Source organism: Brachyhypopomus gauderio, unplaced genomic scaffold (genome assembly GCF_052324685.1).
Source record: "Brachyhypopomus gauderio isolate BG-103 unplaced genomic scaffold, BGAUD_0.2 sc110, whole genome shotgun sequence".
Lineage (NCBI taxonomy): Eukaryota > Metazoa > Chordata > Actinopteri > Gymnotiformes > Hypopomidae > Brachyhypopomus > Brachyhypopomus gauderio.
In genome coordinates this window covers 616598-636500 of record NW_027506931.1, presented here as the reverse complement: position 1 = coordinate 636500, position 19903 = coordinate 616598, and the positions used below count along the sequence as shown (strand labels likewise).

The 19903-nt window shown below is 44.4% G+C and overlaps 2 protein-coding genes across 2 annotated transcripts; both read left to right on the top strand.

Annotated features, from left to right (window-relative positions):
* The first annotated feature begins 2294 nt into the window (after positions 1–2294).
* LOC143497422 (ependymin-like) lies at positions 2295–4582 on the top strand. The gene is made up of 6 exons (XM_076993355.1): positions 2295–2448; positions 2732–2766; positions 2951–3085; positions 3377–3563; positions 3818–3902; positions 4208–4582. Exons 1-6 carry the CDS (start codon positions 2364–2366, stop codon positions 4329–4331), a joined length of 651 nt encoding a protein of 216 aa, XP_076849470.1. The 5' UTR covers positions 2295–2363; the 3' UTR covers positions 4332–4582.
* Positions 4583–4683: 101 nt separating this feature from the next.
* On the top strand, positions 4684–18506 carry panx1b (pannexin 1b). Its single transcript, XM_076993354.1, has 7 exons — positions 4684–4996; positions 9224–9351; positions 10223–10428; positions 10779–10984; positions 16626–16930; positions 17063–17234; positions 18196–18506. The coding sequence occupies exons 1-7, from the start codon at positions 4816–4818 to the stop codon at positions 18279–18281; spliced, it is 1284 nt and encodes a 427-aa protein (XP_076849469.1). The 5' UTR covers positions 4684–4815; the 3' UTR covers positions 18282–18506.
* Positions 18507–19903: the final 1397 nt, after the last annotated feature.

The window sequence follows — 19903 nt, the reverse complement described above, 5'->3', positions numbered from 1 at the left end:
CTTTTAAATGTTAAATTGTGCTTCTTGGCAAATGTCTAACTTGTAAAACACTAGGTAATGATATTGACTCCTGTAGTTTAGTAGTAGTCTGACTCAATGGTGTCTTGAATTCTGGCCTATCTGTACTATTTCCTAGGACGTATTCTGTGATCAGAAGCAAAGCACTGGATAAGAGCGTCTGCTAAATACCCTAAATGTAAATGTAAATGTCTACTTTAAAACGTTACAAGAGCTATGCTTTGCTAACTGTTTTTAGCTAGATAGCCCAACTGTCAAGCTAGTTATCAAGCTAGCTCACTAGGTAAAGTAGCCAGCTAAGTATCGCCAACTGTAGACCTTGGCCGGTTTAAAAAGACAAAGAAAACCTATATAGGCAATTAAACCCACAACGTTAATTAATATAACTGCTGTAATCGAAACAAAGCTGCACGACGTATTTGAGATAGCTAACTAACGTAAATACAACGTTTATTTATATTTGTAATGACTAAGTAGTAGTAGACCAAGAGAAGTAACGGCGCGTGTCCAATCCCGCCAAAAAATTCCTCTCATCAGCAGATCGGCACGCGCTGTTCCCGCTCATCAAAATATCGCCGGTTCTCTCGTTCATTATTGGTAATACTTATAAATTTGAGCTAGCTAGCTACCTCTAGGGTCACCAACCTTTTTGAAACTGGGAGCTACTTCTTGGATAGCAATTATTGCGGAGGGCTACCAGATTAATACGCATCAATCGAACAAAGGTTGTTAAGTGGGGGTTGGAGGGCGGGGGTGGTTTAACAAAAGGTGTGCGTGTGCGAGTGTCAATTGCTAAGCGAGAAGACCGCTAGCAACCGCGGACAATCTATAATAGTAGCAAAAACATAAACGATGCAGCGCTTTGGTGCATGGCGCTATAGTGAGCTGTTTTTAAAACAAGCCCGCGGGCGACTTGTGACGTCCTCGCGGGCGACATGGTGCCCGCGGGCACCACGTTGGTGACCCCTTAACATAAATACCGCAACGTAAAATTTACTGCAATTCTAATAATACACAAGAAAAAAGAAATAAATATTCCATATATCACATTAACAAGAAAAGAAAAGAAAGTAAACAAAAGTAGCTTAATGTTTGAAACAAAGGTCACTGGTGCACATTATCCTACATGTTTGCCTACTTCATAGCTCAGTCAGGTGAATAGGTGGGGAGTCATACATGGATTGGCACCCTTTACATATTTTTTATTATCTGAACCTTCCAGATACAGATGACATTCAAATATAAACACATATATAAACACACTTTCTCAAATGTATGCAGGCCATATATGTCTAACAGGCCATATATTTTATATGAATTACATATGTATATATGACATGCATGTCACACAGTACAGACATTTAATACATACTTAGAATGCCATATATTGAATTTATAAGATTAAAGTAAAACTCATAAGACTATGATAAAAAAATATAAAAAACTTTTTCATATGGGGTACATCAGCACTAGACAGACATGCAGTCCCTTCAGGGAACCAGGTTGTTAACACGTTATTGGCTCATCTTGGTGATTTCACACAATATTTATACCAAGTAGATTGAGATTATGAGAAGTTTGTGGATGGTGTACTAATGAAGTTAAAGCTAATCTCTCAGGAAAATGATCACCTTAGCCATCCTGCACTGGGCAAATGAGATGCATTAAACAGATTTGTTAGAATTTTACAATCAGGAGACCATGTTGGTGACATTTGTCTTAGATTTTAGGTTTGATTTTTATAGATTTTGTTTTGTTCCATAAGTATTTTCATTGACTGAATTTTCAGATTTATTGCTTTGTAATGTAACAGTAACATTCAGACATCTATAATTATGTCTGGAATGATGAACAAGAAACATGTAGACATCAAAGAGTTACAAATAAAACACTTGCTCCTAAGAAAGACAGAGTCTTGGGGCGTCGTGGAAAGGGCCACATTGCTCCAGTGATAACTGGCTGATTGTTTGTGCACCTGCACAGTCGCCAGTGATTCTGTGTTTGTTGAGTGGTTTAGCTCAGCATGGTCCTGTGACAAACATCACCTTATACGAACCCACGTTCTGGTTCTGTGTGCTCATGGGGGGTGGGATGGGGGGGAGGGGGGTTGGGGGTAACAAACTCGTTTGTTTTAATAAAGACCGCTCAACTGCAGGTTGTAGGCTTGACGGGTGATTGTGCAACGTCTGGCAACGTGATCAGCGGAGGGAGGTGCCAGTCTGTCATTTGTCGGTGAGGCGGTGGGTGGAGGGAGGCGTGTCCGATGGAGCCGCGCTCTCTCGATAAATAGCGGCCCCCAGAGTGGTGTACGTGTGCTGACCTGCGGGCTGAGACGACAAGGAGCAATGATGCATGCGGTGGAGCTGTTCTGCGTGGCGTTCTGGTGCCTCTGCGCAGCTGTCTGGGCCTCCAGCAGCCGCGTGCCCTGCCGTGAGTGCCACCGCCGTCTACCCCAGCCCAGACGCCCACACCGCCACCCGCTCCGGGCTCAGTGCAATCCGGAGTCCTCTGACACTCTGGCTCTAAAATTTTAAGTCTATTTGAATGGTCAGAGAGTTCCAAATGAGAGCAGCTCAGCAGTAGTGTGGGGCCTTCATTGCTTTTTGATAAAACAGGACTGTAAATCAGCCCAATGTTGCAGTGACTGACACTCGAGTAATGTAGGAGTTACGCTGGATCTGTAATGTTGATACTGGTCTTTTCTCTTTCCCAGCATCACCATCTATGATCAGTGGGACAATGACTGTGGTACGTACGTACACGAATTAAAAGCATTTCACTACATCTGAAAGAAATGAATCACTAGAAGTGAGCATTTGAAAGTAATTTTGGCAATGTTTGTTTAAACTAGCTATTGCTAATTGCTAATTTTTTGAGTCGTTTGAGGTCGTTTGAGGTCTCAGTGTTGATGTTGAGCCTCTTCTGTCCTCAGAGGTCATCTGATGGTCATACTATTGCCACCGGCGAGTTCAACTATGATTCCACTGCGAAGAAGCTTCACTTTTTGGAGAAGAACGATGACTCAAACAAAACCTCCCACATAGACGTGCTCTTAAACTTTGAGGAGGTAACGTCGCCATCTTTTGGCAGATCAGGATTCTCTCACTCTTTTCTTCTTCCCTATTTTTCTGCTGATCAATTTTAAACTTGGAAAAAAACCATGTCTCTCTTTAAACCATGTCTCTCTCTCAAAATGTCATAAATATGAACTGTTTATCCCTTTCTCTACCCTCCCTCCCTTTCTCTCCCTCTTTTCCCTCTTTCTCTCCCTCCCTCTCTCTCTTCTCCCTCCACTCTCTCTCTCTCTCTCTCTTTCTCTCTCTCTCCCTCCCTCTCCCCCCCCCCCTCTCTCTCACAGGGTGTGTTCTATGAGCTGGACAGTAAGAATGAGAGCTGTAAGAAACAGACCCTAAAGTCCCGCAGGCACCCGATGGAGCTGCCGGCCGACGCGGCCCACGACAGTGAGATGTACCTGGGTAGCCTGACCGTGCCAGAGCAGGGCCTACGTCTGCGCGTCTGGACGGGCAAGCTGCCCGACCTCCACGGTGGGCACCTCCTCCGCCCCTCGGCCTGCTTTAGCTCTCACACTTTCTTTCTAAATCTCTCTCTCCTTTTCCCTAAACGAAGTCTTAGCTTTGAAAGGGCTTTGCTATAGACATCCTTGGGTCTTCTGACAGTTCTTTAAGAAGTAGGTTAAGTCGCATGTAAAAGAACGTACATCTTATTTATTATGGTCACTTAGTCACAACAGGTCCACATTCAGTGCCTGTATAATGTTTTTTTATTATTTGTTTTGTAGCCCAGTATACGATGCTGACTACGTCCTGTGGATGCCTCACTGTTTCCTGTTACTACCATAGTGATAAGACCAACCTGATCTTCAGGTGAGTGGATATATTGATCCTGCTAAATGCCGTAAATGTAAAAATATATTGATCCAAATAATACTTAATACTACAAATGATACTTAATCTTTCTTCATTCGAGCAGCTAGGATTCTTGATTTTGTAAGCACACACGTGATACCAGGATAGCTATAGCCCACTTTAGCTCTGAGATCTGCATTAGTGTAAAGAATGTCTGCTACTGTGAGTGTAGTTCGTGGGTGTTTAACCAAACCAGTACCGACAGCTCAGTTGTAATAAGTTTAAAGTCACCGGATACTACTACCATCGCATTCCTCCCCCAGTTTCTTGGACGTGGAGACGCACGTGGACGATGCGCACGTCTTCGTGCCTCCGGCCTACTGCGCCGACGCCGTTTTGGAGGAGTCGAGCGACGACCACAGCTTCTTTGACCTGTTCCACGACTGAAGCGTTTTAAACCCCCTGATCACTAACAGGACACCCGGGATGGCGGCATGCAGAGAATTAAAAAATTCCTTTCCGAAATTAAGTTTTACTCAATCCACTTTTTTTTTCTTTACTGTACGAGCAAATCTGTTATTATGTAGCACGGTCACGTCTCTCTGTGGAGTAACAGTATTGTTCGGTCTTTTCGGTCGCTCTGTTCCTTTTGTTTTCTTATGAATTCAATAAATGCTGAATAATTCACACAGAAAACACTGGCGCTTGTTTGTAAAGCACTTTATCACTCTTTCCGGTTAGATTGTCCTCCCTCTAAATTGTCTCCTCATATCTGTTGTCACAAAAATAACACAGAGCTGTGTTGAGACACAAGCCCCATTTCTAAAGCCCCTTTCCACGCGATTGGCTAGACGTTCAGAACCCTGCCACCGGGACCGGGACACTATTACACTTTACACGGGACCGGTAACCGGGACATGTTATCCTAACCATGGCTATAGCGCACGTTGCAACGGAATATGTGTTTTCAGATTTTTTACTGAAGGAACCGAATGAGTCGATATACAAAGGGGTGCGCTGTGAACTGGGCGCGGATAAACTGGTCACTTTTATCGCGGTGGGACTTCCTCTGTTATTTATTTCTCTAGCCTTTGCCCAAGAAGTGTCAGTGGGTGAGTGGACATCGTTATTCCAGCTTTATTCACTCCATAATTAATGGGGACATCATGACAAGTGAATTTATCTGCACCATAAACGTTTCTGTCCATTCATTTCGCCTGTTGGGACAGCCGGTAAAACATGACAGGGCACTTTGTAACGGTTTGGCCAGCAAGCACATGAAGAAAATATGTGTAATTATGTTTAAGTGAGATCTGCTTATGGGCTTCTAATGCATTTAATTTTAGAAACTGTAGGGATTTGATAATCGCAGGGATTCCGATAGGGGATTTATATAGTCTCGTTTCACTTCTATTGTTCAACTGAAATCGCTCGAAATCGTTAGTCACAAATTGCCCAACAAGAATTTTCGATGACACCTCCGTATATTCCTTAATACGCATTTTGGCTGATTACGATACGAATCCTACCGACTGCAGACTCTTTGACCACCTTTGTCACTACTGATGAACAAAGGGACCACCCGCGTACCGGCGCGAGCGCGCCTCCCGGTAGAGATCAGCTAGTAACGGGATGCTTTGCGCGTGCACGATTCAAATAGCATGATCTCATAAACCGAGTACTACGGACATCCCGACAGATTCCCCTACCGCTGTCGTTATTTAAAGAGCAGACGGGTTTTAAAACATAACAGGCCACGGACACGAACATGGAACTATTGCCCAAACCTGCCACCCATAATAATCCAGAAGAGTTATTTGTAGAAGATCGTAGCAGACGGAACGGAGAGAGACGTGCGCTTTAACATTAATAACGACACGCGGTTTGTCTCAGCATCTCTCGTCAGCCATCGGTACCTTCAGCATCCTTCAAACGAGAACCTTCCTGTAGGGGACACGGTCGCTCATTCGCTGCAGTACACGTGATTACATGGCGTTTAATTTTCACGCTAAATAAACATTCAATAAACAATAAACATTCCCTATATACAGAATATCATTGACTTATAGTAAAACAGTTTTAAAACAGTTTAATAGACATACGAATCTACGTGAGGGTCTGCGTTTTAGAAGTGTTGTTTGGGTGTGTGTCACGCTACAGCTCCGGACTCCTCCCCTTGGGCGTGTGTTCATGCTGTCTACGTCGGGTTATCTCCGTGGGTGTGGTTGTGTGTGTGTGTGTGTGTTCATTGGTCTCACCTGTGGCTTGTCTCGGGCTCACTCGGGGCTATTTAATGTGCGCAGCATTGTAGTGTGTTTCTTTGTTATGTCTGCGCTACATCACCCTATATTACAATTTTTCTCGATTGGTTTGGCTCATTTCTTGAAACCGAGATGACATTCTCAAAACAACATGGACAAGTCTGGTAACCCCTTGGCAATTGTTCACAACAGAATAGCATTTCTCAAATTGCAAATGTCTTTGTACATGTCTCAAATATCTCAATGCATCTTTGCAAATGATTTAGTACAAGTAGCCTACAGTTAGCATACATTTAGTACAATTTCCTAGTAATTTGATCATGGTGATTTAAACTGATTAGCTGATTTTCAGTCAAATGGCTGTTCTCTCCAAAATATGTCATACATATTTCATTGTATAAGCCATTGCATGCACAACAATCTGTTCAATTGTCAAAATTAGTCAAGCGCATTATACCACGAATACCATATATCAACCTTTTGAAACATTTGGTAAATTCATGACTATAATTGAACATCTGAAACTAGAACTTTTCTAATGAAGGAGGACATTCACACATCTCAGATAACCAATCAGATAGATACTTGACAGGTGTTCTCCATGCTTGTGAATGCTATCAATCATGTAGGCCTGTACATAGAGAGCTTGACTAGGACCAATACAATTTCTGAACATGAAGGCAACTTCCTGCTTGAGGAAGAGGAGGAGTGAGGGTACGTGGTGGTGGGACAGGGGGAAGAAGAAGATGAGGAAGAGGAGGAGTGAGAGTACGTGGTGGTGGGACAGGGGGAAGAAGAAGATGAGGAAGAGGAGGAGTGAGGGTACGTGGTGGTGGGACAGGGGGAAAAGACAGAGGAGCACGAGCACACTGCGTTGTCCCAGAGGAAATTCAGGTGACGCTCATTGATGTACTGTAAACCATCGCCTCACAATGGCAGAGGCAGGTCAACAAGTTCAATCCAAAGTGCCTCTGTCTACCGTCTCCATCATTATTGGCCAACGGGCCACATTGGGTGTACCAGGCCAGCGAGGGGGCAATCTGACTGTGTGCTGCCATTTCTGAGAATGGTGTGGCCACCCACATCCCCAGTCTTGGCCCATACAATACAGAGAAGCTCCTATTTTTCCTGGATCGCCTTTACATCAATTTGATCCCTGAAAATTAGAGAGGTCTCGTAGGGCCTCACCTACCACACCACATCATTGTATGGGACAATGTGAATTTCTACCTTGGGCTCCAAGAATGCTGATGGAGTTTCTCCCCCCTCACTCTCCTTTCCTCAATCCCATCAGTTTTTTTTCCACTTGGAGATGGAGAGTGTATGACCATCATCTTCAAGACCACAGATCCTTGCTCCACATCATGGAAGCTGCACGTGAAGCATTACAGTGAATCACATTACATTACATTACATTACAGTGAATCACATTACATTACATTACAGTGAATCACATTACATTACATTACATTGAATCACATTACATTACATTACATTACAGTGAATCACATTACATTACATTACAGTGAATCACATTACATTACATTACATTACAGTGAATCACATTACATTACATTACATTACATTACAGTGAATCACATTACATTACATTACAGTGAATCACATTACATTACATTACATTACAGTGAATCACATTACATTACATTACATTACATTACATTACATTACAGTGAATCACATTACATTACATTACATTACAGGGAATCAGTGTAGGGGGCGGTTGAGACATGCACACTGTTTCTACCCTCGCTGCATTGCAAAGGAGATTATGCGTTGTGAGGTGGATGGAAATCTGTGGCCAGACAGAGAGCAGTTGTGCTGAACCATCCAGGTTATTTTGATAAAAGCACCACATGCTTGATGATGTCCACTCTGTTTTGAGAAATGGGCCAAAGTAGTTGCTTGCCAAGAGCTGCATAGTGTCTGCTTCACAAACTGCCTTGACATCGTTGCAAAGCTGAAACATGTTTTCAAAAGGAAAATGTCAACAAAAATCACTAGTTGTAGCGAGTGTGATTTATGCTTTATTTGCCATTTTATGGTTAAAAGCTCCTGTGAGCCGTGAAATACCCTCACTTCAGATAAAGTATTATTACTTAATTAACAAATAATTTAAATGACAAAGCTAATTAATTATTATGTGTGTGTGTGTGTGTGTGTGTGTGTGTGTACTGACAGACAGGCTGTGTCTCCCACAGCGCATAAGGAAGGTTTTCAGATAATTCCAGGTTTTCCACATTCAGACACTCATCAGACAACATCCATCTCAAAACAGAAACTTGTCAATCTACACACAAAGCTCTATAATGACAAAGCAAAAACTGGGGTTTTTGAATGTTTGTAAATGCATAAAAAATGAAACACATTCTATTGCAAAAGTGTTCAGGCCTCTTACTGTAATTGGTACTTAGTTTAATTGCCCTTGGCAGTAGTGACAACCTCATGAATTATCCAGAACTTTCTCTCCTCTTCATTCAAGCTCAGCCAGTGGTGGGGAGTGTTGTTCACAGTGCTCTGTGTTTGTAGGGTGGGGAGTGTTGTTCACAGCCGTCTGTGTTTGACTGTAGGGTGAGGAGTGTTGTTCACAGCCGTCTGTGTTTGACTGTAGGGTGGGGAGTGTTGTTCACAGCCGTCTGTGTTTGACTGTAGGGTGAGGAGTGTTGTTCACAGCCGTCTGTGTTTGACTGTAGGGTGGGGAGTGTTGTTCACAGCCATCTGTGTTTGAGTGTAGGGTGAGGAGTGTTGTTCACAGCCGTCTGTGTTTGAGTGTAGGGTGAGAATTGATGTTCACAGCCCTCTGTGTTTGAGTGTAGGGTGAGAATTGATGTTCACAGCCCTCTGTGTTTGACTGTAGGGTGAGGAGTGTTGTTCACAGCCCTCTGTGTTGTTCACAGTCATCCCAAAGACTCTCCCAGCCCCCCTGGAAGAAAACGTCCCCATGCATGATACCATCACCATGTTTGACTCTAGGGTTGCTGTTGATTCTCACACCACTGTGTTTGACTGTAGTGCTGGTGTTGATGAGGTGACGCTTACAGCTTTCTGCACTGCTGTCAGGTACCCAGATCAGCTGTTTCCCGCCCAGCAACTTCACCTTGCGGCAGGCTGCTTACACAGACTCCTTCTGCTGGGTCGCCGTGGAGAGCCAGTCTACAGAGAATGGCTCCCCCTTGTGGCTACACAAGGTAATGCTATTGGGGGTTTTTGTACTTAAAATGTAAATGTGCTATATTTTGTCAATTGTGATTTTTACACCGCAATCAAAATTTGTTCTCCGCTTTTAACCCATCTGTGCAGTCAGAACACACACACACACACTAGTGATTACTAGGGGGCTGTGGATCACACGTGCCCAGAGCGGTGGGCAGCCCTAGCCCGGCGCCCGGGGAGCAGTTGGGGTTAGGTGCCTTGCTCAAGGGCACCTCAGTCATGGCCTCAGGTCTGGGAATCGAACCCACGACCCTCCGGTCACAAGACCAGTTCCACCACAGGACCATGACTGCCCCATTAAGTTGAAAAGTGTAGCATATGGTATAACGTACACACATTAAAACTATCTCACTCTTCCTCATTCCCTTCCTCCACCTCTCATTCCCTCTGTACTCCTCTGTCTCTCCCCTTCTTTCTCTCACTCCTTCTTCCTTTCACTTTTATTTCACTCTCCCCATCTTTTTTTCACCATCTCCCTTTCTTTGTCTTCTCTTCAATCTTTTTTTCTCTCTCTGTCTTTCTTTCCCTCTCTCCCCTTCCTCTCTCTTTCTCCCTCCCTCTCTCTCCCTCTTTCACTCCCTCTACCTCTCCTCGTTTGTCTCTCCCTTCTTCTCTCTCTCACCCTCTCTCTCTCCTCTTCCTTTCTCCCTCCCTACCTCTCTTTCTCTCTCCCCTCCCTATCTCTCCCTCCCTATCTCTCCCTCCCTCTCCCTATTCTCCTCTTCCTCTCTCCCTCTCCCTTCCTTCTCTCTCTCCCACTCTCTCTCTCTCCCTCTTTCTCTCTTCATCTCTCCCTCCCACCCTCTCTCTCCCTCCCCATCTATCTCTCCTTCCCTCTCTCTCCAGTTCTTCCCCTATGTCCTCCTCTTTCTGTCTATCCTGGTCTACTCTCCCTCTCTCTTCTGGCGTTTCACCGCTGTGCCCCTGCTCTCCTCTGACCTGGGCTTCATCATGGAGGAGCTGGATCGCTGCTACAACCGCGCCATCCGCCAGGCCAAGGGCCCGGCCTCCTCCACCCGCAGCGCCCCGGACGTCCCAGACGACCCCCACAGGTACCGCACAGGTTCACTTCCCCACACACCACACCAAGAGACCTGTGAGTGTGTGTGTGTGTGTGTGGCTCTCAGTGTGAGGAGGTTTGGAGTGCAGGCACTGCTGTCTGCTCAGGATTTAATGTCTGGTCTTTGTTTTAAAACAGAGTGGGAAAAGTGTGACAGGGACCCCTGGTTCCCTTTACCACAGTGTGATGGTTTGAACACACTATACTGTGTGTGTGTGTTTGTGTATACGTGTGTGTGTGTGTGTGTGTGTGTGTATACGTGTGTGTGTATGTTTGTGTATACGTGTGTGTGTGTGTGTGTGTATATGTTTGTGTATACGTGTGTGTGCATGTGTGTGGCAGTGGTCTGGAGGTGGTGGAGAGCTGCTCTCAGCGCCCCCTGGTGGAGCAGTACCTGTGGAGTAAGCGTGGTGTGTGGACACTGGCATTGAACTACCTGCTGTGTCGCTCTCTTACTCTGCTCACACTACTGCTGGCCTGCGTCTACCTCACCTACTACATCTGCAGGGTGTCGCCTTGCGACCAGTTCTCCTGCGTCCTGCTCACAGGTGGGACTGCGCGTGTGTGTGTACATGTATGTATATGTGTGTGTGTGTGTGTATGAGTGTGTATGTGTGTGTTCAGGTACTCTCCTGAATGACAGTGCTCCTGTTGTGTGAGTGTGTGTTCAGGTACTCTCCTGAATGACAGTGCTCCTGTTGTGTGTGTGTGTGTGTGTGTGTGTGTGTTCAGCAGTGATGTCAGTAACGCGTTACTTAGTAACGCGTTACTCTAATCTTACCACTTTTTTCGGTAACGAGTAATATAACGCGCTACTATTTCCAGTCCAGTAATCAGATTAAAGTTACTTATCCAAATAACTGTGCGTTACTATTTATATTTTCCCTAGTAAAATATATAGTTTTGCTTTCTTCTTGGCTCAGTTCTACTTTTGCGTCTGACCGTAGTGCTCGACTCCGCACGCTGCGCGCGACCCTGTGAGAGCGCGAGCACGTTTTACAAGTCATTCTGTGCAGTGTCCTCCCGTAACGATATGTGGTAGTATAAATAAACACCCCTCAAAAACAGGGGAAGGAACATTTACCTGAAGAATTTTAATGTTGCTTTGTGTTCCACGTTTGAAAAGTGCTGGAATTTTGACTAACGTCGCCTACTTTAAAATGCTTGAAGTTGTAATGGTATTTCATTTCACAAGCTGTCTGACTGAACTGGGGTGGGTTTCCCGAAACGTTCGTAGCGCTAAGTACTTCTTAACCTCGTACGTTTCATACGAGGTTACGAAGTACTTGGCGCTACGAACGTTTCGGGAAACCCACCCCAGTTCGCTTGTATTACGTTTACAAATAAATGTACAAATAATACCGCGCAGCTACACAAACGTAATGTCAGGAGATACTGTAGCGACTCCTACTCCTCAGGCGAGTCTTGCCCTTTAAGTGTCACTGGGGGGGCGGAGCCTGCGCGCGCCAGGGTTGCGTTATCAATAAAGTTTCCCTCCTCGGGATTTTTGGAAGCAGTTTCTGCCTCGGTTACAGAACCTGCTTCAATACATTGTTACTGTTAAAAATGCACTTCCAATAAAGTGAGTATTGGAAAAATTTATTTTGCTGCTGAATGTAACTACTAAAGTAACTTGTAATCTAACGTAGTTACTTTTAAAATCAAGTAATATGTAACGTAACTAAGTTACTTTTAAAAGGAGTAATCAGTAATCGGATTACTTTCTCAAGGTAACTTAGCCATCACTGGTGTTCAGGTACTCTCCTGAATGACAGTGCTCCTGTTGTGTGTGTGTGTGTGTGTGTGTTCAGGTACTCTCCTGAATAACAGTGCTCCTGTTGTGTGTGTTTGTGTGTGTATGTGTGTGCATGTATGTATGTATGTATATATGTGTATAAATATATATATATACGTGTGTGTGTTCAGGTACTCTCCTGAATGACAGTGCTCCTGTTGTGTGTGTGTGTGTGTGTGTGTGTTCAGGTACTCTCCTGAATGACAGTGCTCCTGTTGTGTGTGTGTGTGTGTGTTCAGGTACTCTCCTGAATGACAGTGCTCCTGTTGTGTGTGTGTGTGTGTGTTCAGGTACTCTCCTGAATGACAGTGCTCCTGTTGCGTGTGCGTATGTGTGTGTGTGTCCTATGTTCAGGTACTCTCCTGAATGACAGTGCTCCTGTTGTGTGTGTTTGTGTGTGCATGTATGTATGTATGTATGTATGTATATATGTGTATAAATATATATATATATATATATATATATATATATATATATATATATATATATATATATATATATATATATATATATACGTGTGTGTGTGTGTGTGTTCAGGTACTCTCCTGAATGACAGTGCTCCTGTTGCATGTGTGTGTGTGTTCAGGTACTCTCCTGAATGACAGTGCTCCTGTTGTGTGTGTGTGTGTTCAGGTACTCTCCTGAATGACAGTGCTCCTGTTGCGTGTGTGTGTGTTCAGGTACTCTCCTGAATGACAGTGCTCCTGTTGTGTGTGTGTGTGTGTGTGTGTGTGTGTGTGTGTTCAGGTCCTTTCCTGAATAACAGTGCTCCTGTTGTGTGTGTTTGTGTGTGTATGTGTGTGCATGTATGTATGTATGTATATATGTCTATAAATATATATATATACGTGTGTGTGTTCAGGTACTCTCCTGAATGACAGTGCTCCTGTTGTGTGTGTGTGTGTGTTCAGGTACTCTCCTGAATGACAGTGCTCCTGTTGTGTGTGTGTGTGTGTGTGTGTTCAGGTACTCTCCTGAATGACAGTGCTCCTGTTGTGTGTGTGTGTGCGTGTGTGTGTGTTCGTGTTCAGGTACTCTCCTGAATGACAGTGCTCCTGTTGTGTGTGTGTGCGTGTGTGTGTGTGTCCTATGTTTAAGTACTCTCCTGAATGACAGTGCTCCTGTTGTGTGTGTGTGTGTGCGTGTGTGTGTGTTCGTGTTCAGGTACTCTCCTGAATGACAGTGCTCCTGTTGTGTGTGTGTGCGTGTGTGTGTGTGTGTGTGTGTGTGTGTTCAGGTACTCTCCTGAATGACAGTGCTCCTGTTGTGTGTGTGTGCGTGTGTGTGTGTGTGTGTGTGTTCAGGTACTCTCCTGAATGACAGTGCTCCTGTTGTGTGTGTGTGCGTGTGTGTGTGTGTCCTATGTTTAAGTACTCTCCTGAATGACAGTGCTCCTGTTGTGTGTGTGTGTGTGTGTGTGTGTGTGTTCAGGTACTCTCCTGAATGACAGTGCTCCTGTTGCGTGTGTGTGTGTTCAGGTACTCTCCTGAATGACAGTGCTCCTGTTGTGTGTGTGTGTGTGTGTGTGTGTGTGTGTGTGTGTGTTCAGGTCCTTTCCTGAATAACAGTGCTCCTGTTGTGTGTGTTTGTGTGTGTATGTGTGTGCATGTATGTATGTATGTATATATGTCTATAAATATATATATATACGTGTGTGTGTTCAGGTACTCTCCTGAATGACAGTGCTCCTGTTGTGTGTGTGTGTGTGTTCAGGTACTCTCCTGAATGACAGTGCTCCTGTTGTGTGTGTGTGTGTGTGTGTTCAGGTACTCTCCTGAATGACAGTGCTCCTGTTGTGTGTGTGTGTGCGTGTGTTCGTGTTCAGGTACTCTCCTGAATGACAGTGCTCCTGTTGTGTGTGTGTGCGTGTGTGTGTGTGTCCTATGTTTAAGTACTCTCCTGAATGACAGTGCTCCTGTTGTGTGTGTGTGTGCGTGTGTGTGTGTTCGTGTTCAGGTACTCTCCTGAATGACAGTGCTCCTGTTGTGTGTGTGTGCGTGTGTGTGTGTGTGTGTGTGTGTGTGTGTGTGTGTTCAGGCACTCTCCTGAATGACAGTGCTCCTGTTGTGTGCGTGTGTGTGTGTGTGTGTGTGTGTGTGTGTGTGTGTTCAGGTACTCTCCTGAATGACAGTGCTCCTGTTGTGTGTGTGTGCGTGTGTGTGTGTGTGTGTGTGTGTGTGTGTGTTCAGGTCCTCTCCTGAATGACAGTGCTCCTGTTGTGTGTGTGTGCGTGTGTGTGTGTGTGTGTGTGTTCAGGTACTCTCCTGAATGACAGTGCTCCTGTTGCGTGTGTGTGTGTTCAGGTACTCTCCTGAATGACAGTGCTCCTGTTGCGTGTGCGTATGTGTGTGTGTGTCCTATGTTCAGGTACTCTCCTGAATGACAGTGCTCCTGTTGTGTGTGTTTGTGTGTGCATGTATGTATGTATGTATGTATGTATATATGTGTATAAATATATATATATATATATATATATATATATATATATATATATATATATATATATATATATATATATATATATATACGTGTGTGTGTGTGTGTGTTCAGGTACTCTCCTGAATGACAGTGCTCCTGTTGCATGTGTGTGTGTGTTCAGGTACTCTCCTGAATGACAGTGCTCCTGTTGTGTGTGTGTGTGTTCAGGTACTCTCCTGAATGACAGTGCTCCTGTTGCGTGTGTGTGTGTTCAGGTACTCTCCTGAATGACAGTGCTCCTGTTGTGTGTGTGTGTGTGTGTGTGTGTGTGTGTGTGTGTTCAGGTCCTTTCCTGAATAACAGTGCTCCTGTTGTGTGTGTTTGTGTGTGTATGTGTGTGCATGTATGTATGTATGTATATATGTCTATAAATATATATATATATACGTGTGTGTGTTCAGGTACTCTCCTGAATGACAGTGCTCCTGTTGTGTGTGTGTGTGTGTTCAGGTACTCTCCTGAATGACAGTGCTCCTGTTGTGTGTGTGTGTGTGTTCAGGTACTCTCCTGAATGACAGTGCTCCTGTTGTGTGTGTGTGTGCGTGTGTGTGTGTTCGTGTTCAGGTACTCTCCTGAATGACAGTGCTCCTGTTGTGTGTGTGTGCGTGTGTGTGTGTGTCCTATGTTTAAGTACTCTCCTGAATGACAGTGCTCCTGTTGTGTGTGTGTGTGTGCGTGTGTGTGTGTTCGTGTTCAGGTACTCTCCTGAATGACAGTGCTCCTGTTGTGTGTGTGTGCGTGTGTGTGTGTGTGTGTGTGTTCAGGTACTCTCCTGAATGACAGTGCTCCTGTTGTGTGTGTGTGCGTGCGTGTGTGTGTGTGTGTGTGTTCAGGTACTCTCCTGAATGACAGTGCTCCTGTTGTGTGTGTGTGCGTGTGTGTGTGTGTCCTATGTTTAAGTACTCTCCTGAATGACAGTGCTCCTGTTGTGTGTGTGTGTGTGTGTGTGTGTGTGTGTGTTCAGGTACTCTCCTGAATGACAGTGCTCCTGTTGCGTGTGTGTGTGTTCAGGTACTCTCCTGAATGACAGTGCTCCTGTTGTGTGTGTGTGTGTGTGTGTGTGTGTGTGTGTGTGTGTGTGTGTTCAGGTCCTTTCCTGAATAACAGTGCTCCTGTTGTGTGTGTTTGTGTGTGTATGTGTGTGCATGTATGTATGTATGTATATATGTCTATAAATATATATATATACGTGTGTGTGTTCAGGTACTCTCCTGAATGACAGTGCTCCTGTTGTGTGTGTGTGTGTTCAGGTACTCTCCTGAATGACAGTGCTCCTGTTGTGTGTGTGTGTGTGTGTGTTCAGGTACTCTCCTGAATGACAGTGCTCCTGTTGTGTGTGTGTGTGCGTGTGTGTGTGTTCGTGTTCAGGTACTCTCCTGAATGACAGTGCTCCTGTTGTGTGTGTGTGCGTGTGTGTGTGTGTCCTATGTTTAAGTACTCTCCTGAATGACAGTGCTCCTGTTGTGTGTGTGTGTGCGTGTGTGTGTGTTCGTGTTCAGGTACTCTCCTGAATGACAGTGCTCCTGTTGTGTGTGTGTGCGTGTGTGTGTGTGTGTGTGTGTGTGTTCAGGTACTCTCCTGAATGACAGTGCTCCTGTTGTGTGTGTGTGCGTGTGTGTGTGTGTGTGTGTGTGTGTGTGTGTGTGTGTTCAGGTACTCTCCTGAATGACAGTGCTCCTGTTGTGTGTGTGTGCGTGTGTGTGTGTGTGTGTGTGTGTTCAGGTCCTCTCCTGAATGACAGTGCTCCTGTTGTGTGTGTGTGCGTGTGTGTGTGTGTGTGTGTGTGTGTGTGTGTGTGTGTGTGTGTGTGTGTGTGTGTGTGTTCAGGTCCTCTCCTGAATGACAGTGCTCCTGTTGTGTGTGTGTGTGCGTGTGTGTGTGTGTGTGTGTGTGTGTGTGTGTGTGTTCGTGTTCAGGTCCTCTCCTGAATGACAGTGCTCCTGTTGTACACTGTAAGTTGGTGGCTGTGGGCGTGTTCCGCCTGCTCAGCTGCATTAATGTGGGCGTGTACCTGCTGTTGATCCCCGTGGTGATATACTCCGCCCTGCTGCCTGGCCGTCACCACAAGGAAATCCGTTTGCTCCGCCCATACCGGCTCCTGCCCACGTTTGGCCACGCCCAGGGTCTGCAGTCAGCTACCCATCGCTATGATGACCTGAGTATCTATTTACTCTTTCTGGAGGAGAACCTGATTGAGCTGAAGAGCTACAAGTGTCTGCAGGTGTGTGTGTGTGTATGTGTGTGAGAGTGTGTTCACGTGTGTGTATGAGAGTGTGTTTGCGTGCGTGTGTGAATGTGTGTGTGTGAGAGAGAGAGTAAGTTTTCTAAAATTACTTTTAATGGTCATTTCCAGGTATTAGAGTTACTGACAGAAGGAGAGAGTAAAAATGTGGACATGACCTGTCTCCTGAGGACCCTTGGACAAGTGAAGACTGATCTGGTGGACAGAAAACTATCTCCCATCATAGAGGGCATTAGCCAATCAGCTCAAGAGAAGGAAGAAGCCAGGTCTCCTCTGTTCAAGGGTACGTGTGGCAGGGATGATGTCACGACTGATAAATGTCCAACCTTAAATATCTCAGTGTGGTCAGGACTCTCTGTAGTCCTCAGTGTGGTCAGGACTCTCTGTAGTCCTCAGTGTGTTCAGGACTCCCTGTAGTCCTCAGTGTGTTCAGGACTCCCTGTAATCCTCAGTGTGGTCAGGACTCCCTGTAGTCCTCAGTGTGGTCAGGACTCCCTGTAGTCCTCAGTGTGGTCAGGACTCCCTGTAGTTCTCAGTGTGGTCAGGACTCCCTGTAGTTCTCAGTGTGGTCAGGACTCCCTGTAGTTCTCAGTGTGGTCAGGACTCCCTGTAGTCCTCAGTGTGGTCAGGACTCCCTGTAGTCCTCAGTGTGGTCAGGACTCCCTGTAGTCCTCAGTGTGGTCAGGACTCCCTGTAGTTCTCGGTGTGGTCAGGACTCCCTGTAGTTCTCAGTGTGGTCAGGACTCCCTGTAGTCCTCGGTGTGGTCAGGACTCCCTGTAGTCCTCGGTGTGGTCAGGACTCCCTGTAGTCCTCAGTGTGGTCAGGACTCCCTGTAGTTCTCACAGGTTATGAGTTCAAAGCCCAGCAGAGAGCTTAGTGCATCTTGTACCTTTACTTAAGGAAAGCAGTGTAATCACTTCAGAAAACAGTGTAATTTCACTTCAGAATTATTTTACATTGATATTAATAATGATATTGATATTATATTAGTATATTTAAGAATATTAATATTAGATAAATAATGTTATTTGCTGTTTTGCTATTGTTCGCATCCATTTTTAATATTTCTAGTGTTAGCGTTATATAATTATATATAATCAGAACGATTTCTACGCTGATATTGACAACGTTGAAAGTAATGTTTATGAATGTCCCTATAGTGTCTTACACACATTTACAGACACAAATATGTGTAAGACTTTGCAGTGTGCACATCATGGCCTTGTGTGATTTTGTCTTCTAGATGTCTCCACTGAGACACTGCAGGATGGACTAGAGAAAGAGGCCCAGGGCGGCTGTAGGAAGGACGTGAGACAGAGAGTGTCCTGAAGTTCACTGACGTGAGACAGAGAGTGTCCTGAAGTTCACTGACCAATTACCCCCCCCCCCCCCCATCCTTTTAAAACCCTGAAGAGCCATGTAATTGTGCTTGGATGTGTTACATTAATATGAGAATGTAAATATAACATTGACAGAATCAGAATGAGATTCGCCTTTATTGTCAATATCATTTGCATTACAATGAAATTGGATTTGCTACTCCAAGGTGCTTTGTTATGTAAAACGAAATAAAATAAAAAATTAACTAAACTAAAATAAATAGATAATTTAAAATGTCATAAAACTGTATAGACTACAAAGATTAATTCTTTAGTTATTGCTACATGAGAAATGTTCGGAATATTGCACATAAGGGGGTTAGCAGAGAAATAAATCACATGGTATTGGACATGGAAATATTAACGGTAGGTATATGGAGTCTGGAGGATCATATCAGAGCATTTACTATTTCCCCATGAAGGATTGTGTCACTCTAAAAGAAGGATAACATTAGATGAATGGCTTGTTAACATATTTACATGCACTCATGTTTGACAGCAAAACTATTCACAACAAGGTGGATGCAATTTGGTTCAATGCAACTGTATAAATCGAGGCCGATATGCCTTTTTTAAACAATTAGATGTCCGCCGTTTTACATATGATGTGGCATATGACTTCATACTACCACAGTTAAAGAGCGTTATTCTTTCCATATTTTCTGTTTTATTTTTTCGCAACATTTACCTCGTTTGGTCATGGATTTAGAATCAGCATCAAGACATCATCAAGGATTAACAGTTACAATAACCATTAACCTCAATTTAGCTTTAATAATCCCAAAGCTAGATATATTTATATTTTCAAGGGTTAGGGCATAATTTGCATTTCACTAGCATCACTGACAAGGATGAGGTGAATCCCCCATCATAACAGCATGACAATTAGGCAACCAAGATTTAAAATGAACTAAAACAGAATTAACATAAAATAATTCGACCTACAAACCATTTCTAAACCAAATAAAGGTGGTCAAGTCAAGGTCAAGAGCGAGCGCGCTAAACCGCACAATTCTTGTTTCTCTGCTCTCGCTGTCACTGTTTTTGCTCGGTTTACTTGATTTTGCGTGTTTAGTGTGTCTGACTTGCTCGATTTAACCTTATATTTTTGCTCTCATGTTAAAGACAGACAGTAATCTCACTCCATAGACATGCCCACTTCAGCCCACAGTGGAGCTCCTTAAAGTCCTTCAATGATGGAGGGACCTCAATAGAGGAGTGATCTAGTTGTTCTGATGCACCCAAAAGACTTCAGAAACCAAAGGTGTATACGAAGGTGACCTGAAAGAATGAAAACAGGATTTGAATGGCTTGGTTGTTGTTAGTAATGTGGGTCTAAGAGCCAGTAGATCACTTGGATGGGATCACACAGTGTGTTTCACTGCTACTATATTTTGAATTTTACAGTTTAGCTTATAGGACTAGGAAGTACAATCCCTTACATTATCAGCACTTGATGAGGGGTTAGGGCTAGAGGGGTAACCGCGTCACAGGGGTCTTCAGGTGGGCACCCTCCTTCTTTGGTGTTTCGTTGAAAGGCCCACGACACCTCCAGAGGGTTCAACGGCAACA